Source organism: Sceloporus undulatus, chromosome 3 (genome assembly GCF_019175285.1).
Source record: "Sceloporus undulatus isolate JIND9_A2432 ecotype Alabama chromosome 3, SceUnd_v1.1, whole genome shotgun sequence".
NCBI classification, from domain to species: domain Eukaryota; kingdom Metazoa; phylum Chordata; class Lepidosauria; order Squamata; family Phrynosomatidae; genus Sceloporus; species Sceloporus undulatus.
Genome location: NC_056524.1, coordinates 173,923,671 through 173,943,222, shown reverse-complemented (window position 1 = coordinate 173,943,222; position 19,552 = coordinate 173,923,671). Strand labels below are relative to the sequence as shown.

The following is a 19,552-nucleotide window of genomic DNA, read 5'->3' as shown; positions in this document are numbered from 1 at the left end:
AAAAGATATTTATTAAAAGGCAGCAACTTTAGTTCATCCAACTGATCATTGTCAATGGTCTCTTAATGCTCTTGGTACAGTTGTATTTTCTGACTGAGCTTCAAAAGAGAAGTGCATACAGCAGCTATGCTAAACTGGCATGTCAGCATTTAGGCTGTTGCTAGCAGGAGGTTCAAGACTGCATTACCTAAGAGGTCACTCAAGATTCCAAACCAGATGTTGCTGAATCAGATGTGCATTCTGCTGCATGGCTGTCTTAATATATTGCTTTCAAAACAGCCTTTGTCTTCCCCATCAGTATTATTAAAAGTGATTTTATAATTGGCAAAAGGTTTTGTAATCTCCCTGATGAACAATATAACTTCAAATAACTGACCATCTGTAAAAATGAAATCCAAGACATGTTATGTTCTCTTTTCTCCATGTCATGTTGTAATTGTTATTGTGAAACATTTTTCCTCTTTGCTCTTCAGCATAGCTTCTTTTGTTACTAAGTTGGTTTTTATCTTTCTCTACTTGTATGTCAACCAGTTTTTCCACATATCTCAATGTTAGCATTCAACTGTATTTCAGTTACTTGTTCAAAAAGTTAAAATCTAGAATAGGAAATCAAAATCTTATTTTCTATTCTTAGTGTATTTTTGTTTTTATACTGTTTTTCTGCACATACATATGCACACAAACAAAAATCATGGGAAAAATTTGAAGCAGAATGTACTTTACTCATATTCTCATTAAGTCATTTAATGTCCAACACTATTACATAGTATACAGTAGCTGTATGGTCTTTGATCCTAACATAAATGAAAGTGAGGAAGCTCACCAAAGGAATTTTGCCTCTCCTCTTTAGCCAGCCATGCCTTCAAAAAAGCAAAGATACTCCTTCCATGAAATTTAACTTATGGTTTAGATCTGAGGATATCTCAACATGCCAAAAAGGAAATGCATACTTGGAAGAGTTCTGGTTTGTCTTGAAGCACTTATAATATGAAATCGTGGATTTTCATTCCTCTACAATAGTGGCAGCCAAAGACAGTATGTGAAATACAGAGGTTCAGGGCACCTCCCACCATCCCATGATTATGCATCCCAAATTATAGATTGCCATTAGATACTTTAAAGAGTAGCTTTCTGAAGAGTAAAGGCTTCAGTATCGAGTCATAGTTTCACGTATCGTTCAAAATAAGCATGGGCTGACAAGGTTTTAACTACCCAGTTTCCCTCTCGGAATAAGGACCAGCTAGGTAGTGTTTCTTTTATAAACTGGAGGAGTTGTTTTTAAGATTAACTGTTAGTATAATTTCTTTCTCTTTCATTTATATGCTTTCTCAGGCTGTGTCTAGCTTATTTAACTTTATTTTGCGTACCAGTAAAACCCTAATTTCATCTTGGTTCAAAGAGGGGACAATTCATAAAGACATGTTAGCAGAATGTGTGCTGGGGGGAAACTAGCATTCACTGCAAGATTCAAATCCCCCCCGTCAGTTGGAACAAAATACATCCCTGGAGGGGAAATGTTGTATAAGAAACAAAAAATTACAGCTGCTCTTAACTGCTCTCAAGAGATCTAAAATGCTTGCACAACCCATTTTATCTCTGTCAACATCAATAGCTACTATATGTGAAAATGGGTCATGCTTGAATCACAGCATACCCTCACAGATGAAACAAATCTGAACAGTTCATTTTACAAACTTATGATAAAGGATGCTCTGGATCCAAAGGAGGCGAATCTCTGTGAGCCAATTCAATTTCAGTTGGACCAAAATACCTGTTGATCTTGAGGAAAGAGATTCTATAGCACCTTTGAGACAAACTGTAAGAGAAAAAGTTGGTAGCATGAGCTTTCATAGACTTGAGCAGTCCTCAATTCATGCAAAGGTACTACAAGATCCCATTCCATGCTGATTTTCCAGACTAACATGACTATGCCTTTGAATTCTTGAGGAAAGAACAACTGCTATGACTGCTAGATTTGGATAGGCTGAACTGAATGGGAATAACAATTGAGCTTCCATCTGAAAATCCATTTAAAATGGATTGCATTATTTTTTAAATAAACAACAGAGCATTTGATTATTGCAATACTCATTCTCATTATTCTTCCACTGCAGCAAGGATGCACATCTACCTGGAGCTGTAAATAGAACAGACTAATAGGATATCTGTTTAATGAAAAAAAGTCACAATTAAAACTTAATTTTAAGCACATAAATGCATTAACAGAGCTCCGATCTGGGACCATAGCAAACTATAGGTCCCAGAATTCCATAGTGTTGAGCAAAGGCAGCTAAAACTGTCAAACTGGGTTATTTCTCCAGTATGAATGCTGGCAGCCTTATAAATAGTTCTAGAAAATGTTTGCTTGGTCTGAAGCCTCAGAGCAATAAAGGGCCTATGCTTCTGCCTGTGATTAATGCCCCCAATAACCTTCCAGAGAATGAATCTCTTTGAAACAAGTTGGAAGAAAATGGTGGTAAACCTTCTAGATAACAAGCAATACTGTTCCTATTTCTCTCACAGACTTAAAGTACTTGTGATAACTGCTGAATGTTTATTTCATTGTAGCCCTGCTGTTCAGTTAATTTAGCTTTCTCACATTATTTCTGCAACTCATTTTCTTTTCACTTTTGCTTTTTAAAGAATTAAGAGCTTTTCTGCCCAACAGGGCCCTCAAACCTGTGTACAAGATAAAGTATTAAACTCGTTCCTTGAAAAAAAAAGTATTAAAGCCAACTTTATTGCAACAAATGCATTAGCATAGGTTTGCATGCTATCACCCTGTTATATTCCTTGATCAGTAGGCTTATGTTTAATTCCTATTATTAACCTAATTAGGACAGGATGTTGCAATTACCTTGTATTTTTGTTTGATCATCTGCACCAACTGTATTCCTGGCTAGGTTTGATCAAGTTCGGTATCTTAGAAATATCTCAGATAACAACTTATCCATCTTATGGAAAGTGTTGTTAGACCTATTTTAGATAAGCTGTTGTTGAGTAATGTAAAATAACAGAACAGGACTTGGGAAGAAACACTTGCATTTGCAAAGAAAATGCAGCCACTAATACATTTTGAGTTGGACAGGCAAGACATGGTGTAAGGAAATTGTAGGTATATCAGAAAATTAAAATGTGCCTTCTGTTTGGTATCTGAGTTCCTTTAAGAATTATGTAAATTCAAAAAACCAGTGGCAACAATATAACAACCAAAGATAATTTCACTCATCTTTGCTTAGAGGCTGTGAATTCTACTACACGTTGTCATAGGGAAAAATGAATTAGAAAGTGATGGTCAATGCCTTTAAGAGAGCATGCTATAAAATCAGACTATAGTACAGCATGAGTGTATCTATAGGGGCAGCATTAGCGACAGAATTCTTATTTGAAAGAGCAGTGTCCTCATCCCCCTCTCCCCAGTAGTACAACAGAAACTCATCTGCCTATTCATCCCAATGTTTGTGTTGTGGGGTATGAGAGGTTTCTTTTTAAATTTGAACTTTTTAGCATTTCTGTATACTGTAGTTGCATCTAGTGAATAAAGCCACAAAATATTGGGAGCGTCATTAGACTTTAGACCTCTGGCATGCTGTAGAATTACTTCTTGGATTCCCAAACCTGGATTCCCAAGAAACACTGAGTCCATAACATCATGAATTAGTCTGTTCCACACCATACACCACAATAACTACGTTTTAAAATAAATTCCTAACCTTTTTCTGCAGGTTATATCAACAACAGCTCTAGTCATCTATACTATCTGAGCTATGAGAAGGGTTTATTTTTCCATTTGCAGAACCATTTTTCCACTCCAGCTTCATATGCTTGCATAGTAAGGCTGTAATCTGATTAAAGAAATGAGGGAATAAAACCCGTCTACCTGGGGCAGTGACTTCCAAAGTCAGAGGGACAACCTGACCAAAGGCCTTACTAGGAGTAGAAGCAGGACTAACATTTAGCTTTTTTCCTCCCTTTGTATGTGCTTAAGAGAAGGGGTGGGATTGTTTTAGCAATTATCTACACTGGACTCAACAGCAGGAAATTATGTATAACATCTCTAGGACTAGTGTACATTCTTCTTCTTTTCCACCCATCCTGCATTCTGGGGTTAATCTGAGAATGGAGGCGGCTTTAAAAATGACTGCAAAGCCTTTCCCAGTCTTCCCAAGTTATATCTGCCAATCAATTCATTGTTGGCTTTACCATTGTACAGACACAACCATATGTTGAAGTAATTATGAATGAAACATAAAAGAAAATATTTTGTCCTATCCCATGCCCCCTCCTGAATTGGGTAGGTCCTTTGATCTGGACATGGCAGCATCTATTTACTCCATCATGGCTGCCATGTCTTTGGCCATAAAATTCCCAACATGGCCAAGATGGCAAACCTGAAATGGTTGCTGGGTTTGAAAGAGCTTTGTCTTATAACCTGGTGTAGACGGATGATGGTGGAACACAGGGAAAGACAGGGAGAGGGACTGCCTGCCCAATGCTGCCCCAATCCACCCCACAACAATGCCATGGAACTGTGCTACTGGACTGCACCATGTGGGACACCACTGCTGAGAACAGGGCTGTGGCTTCTTGGGAAACAAGTTCCGTAAGACAAACCATGAGGTCATTACCTCCCTTTGATGCTTGTGGGAAAGTCAAGGACCATGTATTAAAGGTCTCCTTCATTAACAAAGTCACCTTCTCTGCTGGCCCATTTCAGACTGTGTGTGGGGATTGCATCTTGATCGCAATGTGGAGCTGTTTTCCCTCATCCACCAGCTCCTGTGACTCTCCCAAAACACCAAAGTTCCAGGGGAGTGGAAGCATCACTGTACTGGCCAGGGTTTCTTGGTGCTCTCAGTAAAGGAGAAGGGGGTGGGGGAGCAAGAAAAGGTAAGGCATGGTGAGGAAGAAACAAGGGAGATGCAGAAGGGAGCAGCAAAGACAGAGAATGTAAAGTGCAGGGGATTTTTTTTTAAATGAAGATTTGAATGAGGAAAGAAGTGATAAATAGCAGCAGAGCAAAGTTGGATATGTCCTATTGGAGCAGCAAGCAGGAATATGGCTGGCTTTTAGGCTACCAGGTTTTCCCTGGTAGGCACTCAAGTACTGACCTATTTCTGCCTATCTGAATGAATGGGAGGAGCAACCCAAACAAGGATATTCCTCCCTTCACTGCTGGGAAACTTCAGATCCAGAATTACCTTATAACCACCATGGTGGTTGAAATCCTGCTTGTATCCCAAAAATCTTGGTCTAAATCAGATGTGATGCTTTTGGCATCTTGCCTAGTTGTCCATTACTGAAGACAGAAAACAGGTACCTCTATTAAGGCAAAAGTGCTAAGTGGTACCACCTCTGCTGCCAATAGATATCTTGCAGAAAAATAAGAAACAAGGACCATGAAACTAAGAAACCAGTAGTAAACCCTGTTGATTTTTACCTGTAACAGTAAACAGCTGAATAGTTAAGTGTGAGAAAGTGGAGAAGCATGTTTCTTAACCCATTCCTGGATCAACTGATGGGCTATGGCTTGCTTAGGTGGTACCCAAACAGAGAGGTTGTCATCCTTTTCGCTGGAAGGCCTGGGCTGCCTTCCAAGGGCTTCCACCACCTCCTCATGGCTGAACCATCTGGCAGCTTCAAGTTCCTGTTTGTTGATACTAATCTGCAAATGAAATTATGCAAAATTAAAATAAATATGTTAAGTAACTGCAGTATCCTAAAGAGAATAATGGGCAGCATTGTGGCTATGACTAAGCTAAGAAACAGTAAATCTAGGGTTAAAATGACATCTCTGTCACAAATCCACTGGACAGCTAGGCCATGTACTACTGTATCTTTTCCTGTCCCCACATGCAATGTGAAGAAAAATACTATCCATCTATTTTATGGAATTGTTCCAACAATTACTGAGGTACTGTGTATGATGTGCTCAGGTTAAGTAAAAAGCAATAAACAAATTTGGAATTCCACAGCTCACAGACTGCATGTGGCCCTCTTGGGAATGCCGCTAACTCTACCAAAGTTACTGGTACCCTGAAATTTTTTTGTCAGGAAAGAACACATTTAAGGGAATTTTTAAAAACTCTTTTGTGGGCTGGTATGTTTCCTTTAAGCCTCCCGCCCAAAGATTGCATGTCTTCCAAATGGTGGCTGTAATGATGCCGTTTCACTCTAGAAGAGCCGAATATTGAACAGTGAAGCACTCTAGGCTCTGGGGCATTGACATCCAAACAGAAATGCTATTCCTTCTACAGTAGTCCCTCCATATCCACAGATTTTTTTACCCACAGCTTGAAAATTTTCAAAAAAAATTAATTAATTACAAAAGCAAACCTTGATTTTCCCATTTTATATAAAGGACATAATTTTGCTATGCCATTGTATTTAACGGGATTTGAGCATCCACAGATTTTGGTACCAATGGGGCGGGGGGGAGTCCTGGGACCAAACCTAGTGGATACCAGAGGCCCACTGTAATAAACTGCTATCTTTAACAGTTTAAATAATTTAAACTCATCAGGAAGTTTGCACTAAAAAGTAGGCTGGACACAATATGCTTTAAATTATCAAGAACTGCACATTTTGATCAAGGGTGGGGAGCCTGCATTCTTCCAGATGTTGCTGAACTACAGCTCCCATCACCCTTAACTACTAGCCATGCTGCCTGAGACTGTAGTCAGAGCTCGCCAACATTATAAGATTCCCTGATTTAGATAACTCAAGTCAATAAAGGTTGCTTTAATAGCTTCTATAGCAAAAGATAAATACACCAAACAAAAAGGTGGCATTCTCATTCTGCCTGCCTTACCTCACTCTGCTGTGGAAGCACCAGGGCATGGCAAGCCATCATTAGGCAGCCATGTGGGAATGGCCAGTGCTGAGAAGCAGAATACCACAAAGATGTCACCTCTAACCCCACCTCTTCAGCAACTTCCCGGCGAACTGTTTCTTCTAGAGTCTCTCCTGAGTGGAGAAAGTATAGTAAAAGAAAAAATTATATCCTGAAAGTAGGCTATCAAATTTCCTTTGGAATAAGCACCAACATTTCTCTCATGACATTCCAAAATGAAGACAAAAACTCTTATACGGACTGAAGATCAACTACAATCAAGGTCATTCATTATCCTCAGAATCTGAACCCAACTGATAGGTTAAATATTGTCAATTGACTTCCCTCCCTCCCTCCCTTCATTTCTCCTTGTCTAATTTTCAAAGAAGACATAATGCTTATGATCCTCATAGAGTGTCTTGCTATCAATTTAATACAATCCCTGTTTTGTTTTGTTTTTTACAAAAATGGCTTTTGATAGTCGCTGTTGCTCCACTTCATTTCCATTTCATTTCACATTTTTTCAAATGAAATGTAGGCTGCCTCTAGTGTTTCAAGATAAAAGCTAAGACAAATTATTCCTTTAACTGTTCACATTTAAAGAAACCTTATCTAACATTTTTAAAAGTAATAATATTTCATTCATTAAAAACAAAAAGCTTTTAAGTCTCACAATAAGTTACTTAATTTCGGATCATAACCATTGTTATCAAGGCAATTGTGCTATGCACAGAACAGTAGTGCACACTCTAAATAGGCATGAAATACTTATTTCAAACTTAAAATAGGTCAATACAGTAGTTAGCTTCAATGAACTGTTTACTCCACACATTCCAACAGATAAGGTGGAAAAAGTCACAGGTTTTCCTATTTGATTCTTAATGGATTCAGTCATTGTATATATTTTACAATAAATGCAATGAATTATATTTTATTTGCAAGACAGTTATTTGCAACGCAATGAACAAGTCAATCAGTTAAGACTTGTTCAATGTACTGTATATCTTTTCTGCCCCAGACAAGTTCTCTACTCTATGCTACTTCGCAGCCCATCTTTAAAATACTGCATCAACCCGCTTTCAACATGACTGCTTACCTACGTCACAGAAACCAGCCAAAGCACTATACATCCCTTTGGGAAATGTTGCTTGCCGTATAAGAAGGCATCGATTCCCATCAGATACCAAAGTTATAACCACTGGAGACATCTAAAAATAGAAAAGAAAAGAAAAAAGAGGGCTGACATCCTGTTGGGAAGTTACATCATCACAAATTGACTTAGGATCGGGTAAAGTTGAATTGTGCCACTATGCCATAGTAGAAATATGCAAGCAGAACCAGATGCACAACCACTGTGTAATGGCCTCATTGCACCAAGAGGTAACCCATCTTGCAAAGTGCCTCAATGTGTGCAATGGTGCACAACAAAACACTGTGTGCAGTAGCCCGATATGCACTGTCACAATTTGCTAGAAGTTTTGTGTATGTAGCTATGGCATCATAAAGTTACACATCATAGCCTCTGAGGTCTAATCTGCCATTTGAAATAATGGAGTTAACTGCCATGGTTCCCTGCTATGAAATTCTCAGATTTGTACTGTTGTGAGACATTAGCCTTCTCTGTCAGAGAGCTCTGGCACCACAACAAGCTACAATTCCTAAAATTCCATAGCACTAAGCCCTGGCAGTTAAAGCAGTCTAAAACTGCAGATTAGACCTGAGGCATGATCTCAGCCAGAGTTCAGATCAGCTTTGTATTATACCTCAAATAAGGACATAACAAGAAAAAGAATTAATGAAAAGTATAAATACCTTCTACAATAACTTCCTCTCACAATTTCCTGGTTCTTATAGACAACTCCTGTACCAAAATGATAGGTGGACAAGAAGACCCTGGTGGGTCTTTTGTCAGGGCCAGCTTTAGCACTTTGACCAGCCAAAGCAAAAATGCAAGCTCAGAGGTGACAGACATTTTCAAATCATAGTCATTATTAACAACCAACCATTATTAGGTTTGTTTAATCTGCCCCCTCAAACCACATTCTTGATGAAAATTTGTTCTTTTTGCCCCAATGTAAAGCAATTGCTCTGGTACATAAATATTTGGATAGTTATTTTAAAAGGGAAAGCCTTCCCACACTCACTATATCAGTCCACAGCTCTGTCCAGCTCTCTCTTTCTCTCACTTTTTTCCTCTCACACATGCACATATCCCTAGTTCCATCATGGAGGTACGTACCTCTCCCTGCCTATTCTGTTCTGCAAGATCACATAACTGGTGAAGTTATTCAGTCCATAATTTGGCTTCCATAAATCCCCACATCTTAGTTAAAATTTCCAGCATGCTTGATTACTGAGCTAGCCTTATTTTCTTCCCTTCTGCCTTTTTTTTCTTTCACATGGGAGCAGATATATAAAAGAGAAACTCAACTAAGCACCTTCCAATTTGCTTGAAAATATTTTGCATCTACTCATGAAAAAGGTCATTTGCTCTCCTTTTCTGATGGGTCTCCTAAAAGGGTCTCCAAAATCAACTTAGAAGCAAAGCTCAAAGTATATTGACAGAAATCTGTTCATAACATCTGCCATCTTGATGGCCTGTTTGTATGGTTCTAGAAAAGCCATCTCCAACCTGAGTCTAAATATGTTTTAGACTACTTCATTCATCAGCCCCACCAACTAATATTGCTGAGTGTTGGACTAGGATTCCAGGAGACCAGAGTTCAAATCTCCACTTGAACATGAAAATCCACTGGGAGACTTGGACAAGACACATTCTCCCAGCCTCAGAGGAAGGCAACAGCTTGTCAAGAACACCCTATGAAAGGGTCACTGCAAGATGGAAATGACTTGAAGACATACAGCGTCCAGGTTAAGGATAGTGCCTCTCTCCAAGGTTTATTTTTCATTCATGCACCCACCTGTGCATAATAGTTTATTCCACTGCTGTCACAAACTCGTTTGTTTCCAGCCAGATTCTTCATCGTGGGCTGTCCAGTTTTGCTGCAGTACTTGTTGTTTTCATGCCAGCGAAGGAGAGCGTGTGCCTTTAAACATCAGTACAAAAAGTCAGGTTGTGAAGGTCTCTGAGGAATGTTTTACAAAAAACTGGAAGCCCTTTATGAAAATGCCTTTTTCCTTCTGTAAATCAAAGCTCACTTCATTAACAAAATGAGAATTAATTACTCTTGGAAACTCATAGCTTGTTCACTTGACATATCCATCCATTCATACTATGATAGATGGAGAAAGACTCACTTGCTGAAGACAAGACCTTAAGCTTCATGGCTGCAAGGTGATCTGAGATTCCTACATCCATCTTGCCACAACACTACACTCGCTCAAAAAAGATTGTGCACTTCCTCTTTTTTATATTTCTAAATATAAGACAACAATGACATTTTAAAGAGCTGATCATCCCATAAACAATATGTGCAGTCTGTTTTACATTATTCACAGCAGGTTTTGCATACTCCTTTTGGAATTATTGCCTTGGACATACCTTACTTCATGTGTTTTAGTCTGTTTTACAACCACAAACTGATCAGTTTTATGAAAAACTGATTGAAACACATGAAACAAGCCACCCCCCTTAGAAACAGCTTGATACAAGCATTGGATGATAATCTGTGTCCACTTTTTCTCAAGCCTCTCAGAACAATCACAGTCAGTTAATGAGCGCCAGACTTTATAGCTTCTCCAGCCATTTCCAATGTTTTATAACCTCAAATGGTTCACACTTCTGAGAGAAACATTAAACCAGAAGCAATGAGATGTTCCTCAGGTCAGAGTTCATAATTCTAGGGTGTTCTACCTTGGTCCCAACAATATGCTCACCAGCTCCAAGGGTACTGGCCCTGGTTCACAGCACAGTGACAAAATCACTTGCTATTCCAATATATGATAAACAACATCTGCTTCCATATGTGATCTGGACACATTTTAATTGAATCATTTCTTGACAACATTACAATCTTAAAGTGAAATGTGTGAACTGGCCCTGAGCCACAGAAAGTATAACAAACAAGTCTAGTCTTTTCCCTACTACATGTTCTAATCAATACTGTATTGCACTAAATAACCTTGCAATCATAGTTGTCTCAATTCCAGGAGGCTGCAGAGTACAGGCAACAAAGAGAAGCAGGACTATTCCATGTTCTCTGTTGAGAGAACTATCATCTTTACCCTTCTGTAAAATGTCACCTAGCAGCAGTTGTTCCAACAGGCTATCTGAACCATTTCCCTCCCATTTGGTGATGGAAAAAAAACTACAACCTGGTCTTTCCTTTTTCCTCTTCCCTTCCCATCTCTTATTCCTTCAATATTGTATCTTAAATGTAGATTGTCTAAGAGGAGGGATGTTCAGGCTATGTATATTTGTAAGTCACTCTAGGAATGACTTACTTAATATATGGTAAGTGTAAATCACTAACTACTATAAGTCACTAAGAGGCAAGTTACAAATGCTTTAAATTAAAAAAAACACATAAATAAAAAGTCACAGAGGATGGATGGAGTGTAGTAGGAATTAGGTTTTTTGGATGACAGTATTTGACCTGTTCTGATCAGGGGCCCTGGATAACTGTGGCATAAATGAGCTTTTATGAGAACAAGAAAGAGAACCTAAGCAGATAAGGCCAGAGAATGAGGAGATTATGCTTCACACGAATGAGGGGAAGAGTAAAAGGTGAGAGTAAGACATCTGAGAAGGACTGAAAAATGTGAGAGCAAGAAATTCTTATCACTAGGAACTGAAGAAGTAAGAGAAACTGAATTCCATATATTTATTTGAAGTAACAGTCAAATCTTTGTTTGAAGGCTTCTAACATTAATATGTGAGGTAATATATGATAACAAGTACTCTCAGACCATGTTTGCATGTCATGACAAGCCAGTGTTGTTTTTGAAATCTGGCTTATAATTATGAGTGAACTGGACTAACAAGCCATGGTTTCAGATAACATATTCTGTTTTGGCTCACCAAAAATGCATAAAAATCTTGGTGCCATCTTTTGAAAAGCTCCTTCATGCAGGGAAAGAAGAGATAGGGATGGAATCAAACAGTTTGTTATCTAGTCACAAACTAAACTGATAGTTTGCAGATGGCTGGCAAACTGTAGCTTGTTGTGACATCCAAATCCACAAACTATGGCTTGTGTCTGGTCTATTCCCCCAGTCATCCATTGTGAAACAAGGACTGCTGCCACACTGCAGAATTCATCCAGTTGGACTGCTTTAACTGCCATGGCTCTATCCTATGGAATCCTGGGATCTGTAGCACCAGAGCTTTCTGGCAGAGAAGGCTACACAAGACAAAAAACACCAGAATTCCATGGCATCAAGCCATGACAGTTAAAGCACCATCAAACTGCATTAAATCTGCAGTGTAGATACAGCCAAGAAGTGACAATAGGAGTGGGGGGGGTTAAATAAACCAGAAATGGAAAAGACAAAGCAGGGATCATTTGGTGGTCTGCCATATAATTGATGGATTAAGGAACAAACTACAATTAACACATACTATGGTTTAGTATGATATGCAAACATGTCCTCAGTATTTATATGTAAACTCATACCGTGGAAATCAAAGATACATCTTCTTCTAATTGGAAGAAAGCCTTCCGAAAGTCTGCAAATGATCCATTGAGTTTCGATTCAATGGAAGCTTTGTCCAACCATCCTGGAATTCAATAAATCTGTAGGAATCAGATTTCTCAGTTATTATCCCACCCCACACCCTTAGGTTTGTATCAATAGCATATAATTACAGCACTGTTGCTGTCACAGAGGTTGCAATGCTAAAAGACTGTTATATTACTTGGGGATTTTCTAAACTAACTGAGCCATTCAGGCTGTTAGAGATTACATTAATGGCCCTAGAAAATAGTCCCTTTGCATTGGAAATTGCTGGTAAGGAACTATCTACTGGGAATACACAGAAACTGTTCTGGAATGGGATGCCTCTTCTCTTGCCTAACCTCTGTTGTTAGCTTCAAATAAAGTAAGGAACAAATACGTATACATGTGGAAGGCAACCTCAAAGATAAAATCCCGAAAGTGTTACAGGTGTACTTTCACTTACACTTAATTAATGCCTTTGTAATTGAATGCAAATGTTACAAAAAGTCACAGGCATCCTTCCAAAGGAAACAAAACATGCCACAAACATCCCACAGCTCAGAGAACTGCAGTGCCATAACACTAAGTTCTTATGAAATGAAAGCATGTTGAACTGACTTTAAAATGAATGGAAGAGATATTATTTGTTAATAATGGCATTTAAATATCACAATGAAACAAAATAAAAATGGAAACGTAGTTGGTTTCATGTATTTTCCATTTTTTTAAAAAAAAAGTCTAAGCCCTATCTTTTCCTATTATTCTTTTTGTTCTTATGCACTTTCAAGTCATTTCAGACCTGTGGTGACCCTAAGGCTATGACAGGGTTTTCAGAAGCATTGTTTTCAGAAGATTTGTTCAAAGGGAGTTTGCCTTTGCCTTCCTCTGAGGCTGACAGACTGACTTGCTCAAGGTCATCTATCAGGTTTCTATAGACAAAGAGGGGTTTGAATCCTGGTCTTCTAGAGTCTAAGGCTGCATCTACACTGCAGAATTAATGCAGCTTGACACTGCTTTAACTGCCAAGGCTCAATGCTATGGAATTCTGGGATCTGTAGCCTTTTCTGTCAGAAAACTCTATCTAAAGGACCATATCTCTCCATAAGAACTGCAAGGGTCTTAAGATCTACAGGGGAAGGCTTTCTCTTGGTCCTGCTGTTCCAATGTCCAGCAGGACCAATAGGGACACACTCCCTCTGTCCAGTTCCCAATGGAGGTCATCTAACAACCTGACCACAGCTGTCTCTGTCCCATAACTAGGCCTAAAACCAGATTGAAATGGCTCATGTTTTTTAAAATAAAAAAAATCTATATTTTATCTGCAATCTTTCTGTCAGCAACCTTTAATCCAGTTTTCATAAAAAGGCCAGGTAGAAATCAAATAAATAAGCAATAAGACTGATAGTGCCTACAAGTTAAAAACTGGATTTTATTCACATATATTTGAGACCAAATCCCATACAGACCATTGGAATTTTATTTCTGTGTAAATGTTTACACAGCCAGTGTGGTGTAGAGGTTTGGATGTTCGATTAGGACTCTGGAGACCAGGATTTGAATCCCAGCTCAGTCAAGGAATTGCACTGGGTGACCTTGGGCAAGTCACAGTTTTTTAGCCTTTGAAGAGAATACAGTAATGGTAAACCCTTTCTGAACAAATCTTATCAAGACATGACAGGTTTGCCATAAGTTGAAAATGACTTGAAAGCACAAACCAACAAATGTTTATGGGATTCATGTTAGCACCATTCAGAATAAGGAAGGGTGGGGTCTAATAAAGCTGCATAAAATTGAACACTAACCTAGATCCAGAGCAAAATATGGTGCACATTCCTCCGAACAGCCAACAAGCATGGACTCCTCTATCCTCTGTTCATCCTGTCTAAATTCCACCAAAATCTCTTTAATTTCTGAAAACCAGAAGAACAGATGGAAAGTTTTGGAAAAAAGTATGTGAATATTACAACAAAAGACGTGATTCTTTGTTACAGTACTGCTGTCCTACAGTCACAATAGAAGCTCTTAACAGAAGTTAACGTGGAATATAGTGTTATAGCTGTATAGTGTGAATGGGCTCAGATACCTCTGTTATAGCTTTCAGCCTTCTTTCTACATTCATCACTTAAATTCTTGTTCCTCTGGGTTCATTAAAAGCAGGCAATGAAAGCATCTTTAACACCTTATAGATATGGTACTTCTTCTAAAAATGAAGTGCCCATTAGTCTTGAGAATGGCTGTTGTACAGAAACTTATTACCTGCTGCATTTATCTTTGGGGCCCAGAACTTTTTTTCCTTTCGTCGCAAAAAGGGGGAGCAATTGTAAAACAGGAAGAAACTGCCTGAATTGTAGGCCTGACGACAAGCATTATCATTTTCTTTTAACTCGAACAGGTATCTGCAGTTGGGAAACGATCACACAGAGCACTGCTTTTAAATCAAAAGTTACTGGATTCTGTAAAGTATAATTACAAAGAAAGTGACAAAGAAAAGGGGGGGGAGAAGAAGGGGGAAAGAAAAAACAGGCTACACAGGATATGAAACACGGACTAGACATATGCAGTATATTAATATAACCTGAACATATTTTTTCCAAAAAGAAATGGTTTCTTGACATTTTGATTTATAAATAAATGTTCATCCATAGCTAAAGCATAAGATGTTCTGCCTTTCTGATCCAACGTTTTAAACAGCTCCTCATCCATGCAGAGTCTCTGAGTCCCAGTGAGTCTAAACCTTTTCAAAAGTTCAAATTCTTTCAGAAGTGATCAGAAGCTCTAATTCTGGCAATATGTCAAGATAGAACAAAGAAATATTACTGAGCTTTTGAACGGTAATTTTGGTCCTCTTTTCTCTTTGGAGGCATTAATAGATCTACTAAAATTTATATAAGAAATAGTTCAAAGTGCCTCCTTTATTCTTCCCATCTGCCGTCTTGTCTACATACAGTCAGCACTCCACACTTGCTGCTTTGACTTTTGTGGATTTTATTATTCATGGATTTGATTAATATGTTCTCTCAGGGAATCTTGAGTCCCTTCAGCATGATTCTATGGGAACCGCCTGCCAGAAGTCATGCTGGAGGACCTAGAGATTCCTATATAGAACACTTCTCTAGCCATTCGTAGATCCTCCAGCGCAATTCCATGGCCAATTCCTAGAAGTCATGCTGGAGGAACCTGCCAGAAGTCATGCTGGAGGAACCTAGAGATTCCTAGAGAGGTGTTCTCTCAGGTAAAAAAAAATAGTGTTTTGGGGTTTTTTTATTTGCAGTTTTCCCACTTTCACGGGGGTCTTGGCCCCCTATCCCCAGTGAATGAGGAGATGGGGTACTATACTTACCTGAGAATAAGAGCAGTTTCAGGCAGAGTTTTAATCTCATCATTGCTCAGCCTCATTCAATGAATTTTATGTGAGCCTCTGATGATACCATCCTCCACTCATATTCCTTGTTTTTAAATTGCTTTTTTGCTTACTGAAGAATCTGCTAAGGGGGGAAAATATGCAACAGCAAAAGATGCTATTGTGAGGACCCCTCTGTCTAGAAGTGCTCCAAGTTCCAGCTGAAGAGGATTGCCTGCTATCTGTCAAAACCAGAGTGGGAATCATGCAGCCTCCCAGATGTTGTTGGACTATAATGCAACAACATCTGCAGGGGCTCATGATTCCCACATGTCGCCAAAGGAAAAGGATTGGATGCAAAGTAAGATCCTTAAGTCAGGAAATTAGTTAACTGTTTCACTAGAAGAAGAACTTTGGAAAACCAGTGGTTCAACCACAACTTTATCCAGTAATTTGAGGAGAAAACGGTTTCATGAAATGACCATTCCCCCCAACCTTGCTTCTCTGAATCATGCTGACTCTTCAGTACATTTACTTGGAAGTAAGTCACACTGAACTCAACCAGCTTCAGATAAAAGGCCTGGGACATCCTGAATTCAACTCTGTATAAAATATCTTGGGGAAGAGTTTCAAGACATTCTTCTTTAAAAAAAAAAAAAAGAAGAAGAAGACATGGTTCAAGTTTAAAAATAGAGTCACATGAAATGGTATGATAAAATGTTAAGTTTTCCTCAAGCCTGTTAAAGCCACAGGCCTTTCTTTTAAACAATACTTCACATTTCACCACTTGAATAAAATCAGCTGTTGCCTGGAAGCACAGTTTGCTCACTCTGTAAAAGTGTGGAGAGTCCTAAAGGAGGTGACCATTTTCAGTTTCACAAAACTCAACACTGAAATTTTGGGGAAACAAAATGGCAGTCATTTATTTATCTGCCCATTCTAAGAGAATTGCCTCATCTTGAAAATATAGCAAAAACAAAATAGCAAGTTTTATGGAAAGTCAAATAATATAAACAATATAATATAACAATCTGGTAAATCATTACAAGTATTACAAACCTAGCTCCCAACCTAAGAACATAGAGACAACACTCATATCATAAATGCAACAGGTTTACCAGCGATATAACAGATGCAAAAATATTTCATATAAAAGGTATCACTTCTTAAACAACATTTGCTTAAACAACATATGAGAAATGGGATTGGAATGTAATATATGATAATAGTAACTATATCAATTTGCTAATGTTTTAATGTGTTAACATTTTTACCGAAAATACCAGTATTCTGTCGAGTTTTCAGGAGGCTGTCAACAAACTCAACTTTCTATTTTAGCAATTGCTTTTGAATGGTACTTAAGTACAGTAATATACTGAATATTCAATTTTAAAAATGCCACGAGCTTTAATTAGAACAATAAGCAATGAAGTGATAGCCCATACCAAAAGACAGGATTAATACTTTATATGGTAGCAAAAAGGAAAGGGAAGGGGGAGAAAATGAGAATATAATATTGAAAATTTGCCTTCCAATGTAGTAAAAAACTTACCTCATTCTCCTGACATAGGTTGAATTGAACCTGCAACATAACAAGGATGTGCTTCTATATCCCATCCTATACACCAAAGCTACTGCCATCCTATGTTCTTTTAAAAACATGAAGAAAAAAGAAAAGGAAGATATTTAATGTAACAAATAGTTATAATGACCAATTATCAGTTTTTCCTAAATGCTTATTCAAGAACTGTTTCACTCAAAGGAGTAAGAATGCAATCTGAGAAATGACACAGGAAAAGAAATTGTACCTTGCCCTTGAAAATATAGTGGAAGTTGTTGTTAACTGCCCTCGCGTCAACTGTCCTCGACTCACGGTGACCCTGTGGTTGAGACATCTCCAAGATTACCTGTCCTAAAATACACTGTTCTGGTCCTGCAGGCTCAGTCCCATGACTTCTCTGATCCAGTCTAACCATCTTTTTGTGAGACATTAGTGTGATACAGATGGCACCAATGTGCCATGCTGGCTCCATACTAGGGTTAAGGGACCATGCAGCAACCACACGGTCCCTAACCCTAGTACGATGCAGCGCCGTAACAATGGCAGTGCCCTGCATACATGGCATTGCCATTGTTACGTAAGCACTGTGTGGCGTCCACATATTGCCGTTTGGCGCTTACATAACCAGTGCACCAATGGCACAGTTGTTATGCTGCACCTGCAGCTTTAAAAGAACCTGCTTTTTGTGAGTTTTTTCCTCCACAGGGAAGCTGCGTGGTTTGGCGGCTGCGGCTTCCCTAAAGGGGAAAAAATACCACGGCCAGCCCAGACAATATGGAAGGGATGTACCGGGCCATTTAGTCTTCTCTTGCTCTGATGCCACAATAAACTACGAAAGGATTTAAATTTCAGTTGAACATCAGAAGAAATTTCTTGGTGGTGGGATGTTTTTATCTCGGCGAAAGGGCTTTTGGCTCAGTGTTTGTTGTGTTTATTTTTGTCCAAAGTGCATATGTATTGTGAAGTCGAAGGCTTTCATGGCCAGCATCCATAGATTTTTTGTGGGTTTTGGGGGCGATGTGGCCACGTTCTTGAAGAGTTTATTCCTGATGTTTCACCAGCATCTGTGGCTGGCATCTTCAGAGAAATGCATATGTATTGTTTATGTTGCGGTGTTTTTAATGTAAGTAAAGTTTTTTTAAAGGAGGAATTTCTTGACAGTAAGAGAGCAATTGCCTCTTATACTTTTATAATAAGTATAAGAAGCTATTAAGTATAAGAAGCCAGCAAGTCCCACTAAATTCAGTAGCTTTAGGGCTACAGCCTACACAGTTTGCAAAACATGCAACTTACAAAACCCTCAAGGGGATCATCATATCAAAGTTGTGATGTTTTATTTTTGCACTGCGGCCACAGAAGAAATACAGAACAGAGAGCTCTTACAGGAATATTAGTGTATTACTACTGTTAAAAGGGTAAAAAACATTTAGCTCTATGCAATCCTGGAAAGAGAGAAACACTCAATTTAGAATGTTATGTAAGCACACAAATATTCCAACTTGTTTTCATCCATGAGACCTTTATTAGTTTGTAGCTCTGTTTCTTACACACACACAAAAAAGGGGGGGATGCATTTTTGTAGTTAAATTAAATCATTCTCAGTTCCTAAGAAGATTTTTCAAAGGATTAAAATGGTAACTCAGATTCTGTTACTGGAAATCATTAAGCTTGCATTGCTAGCAGTTTTAAATCAAAAGGGACTTTTTGCAAGATCAAGAAGTTGGAGTTCACTTACTGTTTTCAAAAGCAAGTCAGTTTCCACCAGCAGGAAGCATTTCACATTGATCAAAACGGATTTGACTCTTATAGACAAACTACATTTCCCACAATCCTTTGTCTCCCCCCAAAGACCTCTGGGAAGTGTAGTTCCGTAGGTATCAAACAGGTGTTTTTTATATTTTTATATTTTGTATCAAGATATTTTTATATTTTTGTATGAAACAGGTTTTAATATACTTTGTTGCTCTAATAGATATCTCTATTATAAATAAGGTTAAGATAATTTTTATTTTTTATCAGAGATATTATTATTATTATTATTATTATTATTATTATTATATATTATATATTAATACTATCAATAATTATTATAACATATTCTATATTAATATTATTAATAATATATATATGTGTATATATAATTCTTAATAATATTAATCTCAGTATATTATATTAATACATAATATTGTGTTAATATTAT

General features: G+C 38.1%; 1 protein-coding gene across 4 annotated transcripts; it reads right to left on the bottom strand.

Annotated features, from left to right (window-relative positions):
* Window positions 1-697: 697 nt before the first annotated feature.
* On the bottom strand, window positions 698-19,156 carry NUDT13 (nudix hydrolase 13). Of its 4 annotated transcripts, XM_042458981.1 has the most exons (10): window positions 19,088-19,156; window positions 17,344-17,440; window positions 14,708-14,847; window positions 14,254-14,361; window positions 12,409-12,512; window positions 9,754-9,879; window positions 7,929-8,040; window positions 6,812-6,966; window positions 5,441-5,665; window positions 698-1,816 (listed from the first exon to the last, which is right to left on the bottom strand). In XM_042458981.1, exons 2-9 carry the CDS (start codon window positions 17,430-17,432, stop codon window positions 5,465-5,467), a joined length of 1,035 nt encoding a protein of 344 aa, XP_042314915.1. In that variant the 5' UTR covers window positions 17,433-17,440; window positions 19,088-19,156; the 3' UTR covers window positions 698-1,816; window positions 5,441-5,464. The 4 variants fall into 4 exon arrangements, with proteins under 4 accessions (XP_042314915.1, XP_042314918.1, XP_042314916.1 ...); XM_042458984.1 differs by lacking the exon at window positions 14,708-14,847 and having other exon boundaries at window positions 19,088-19,112; XM_042458982.1 differs by lacking the exons at window positions 17,344-17,440; window positions 19,088-19,156 and adding an exon at window positions 15,792-15,885.
* Window positions 19,157-19,552: the final 396 nt, after the last annotated feature.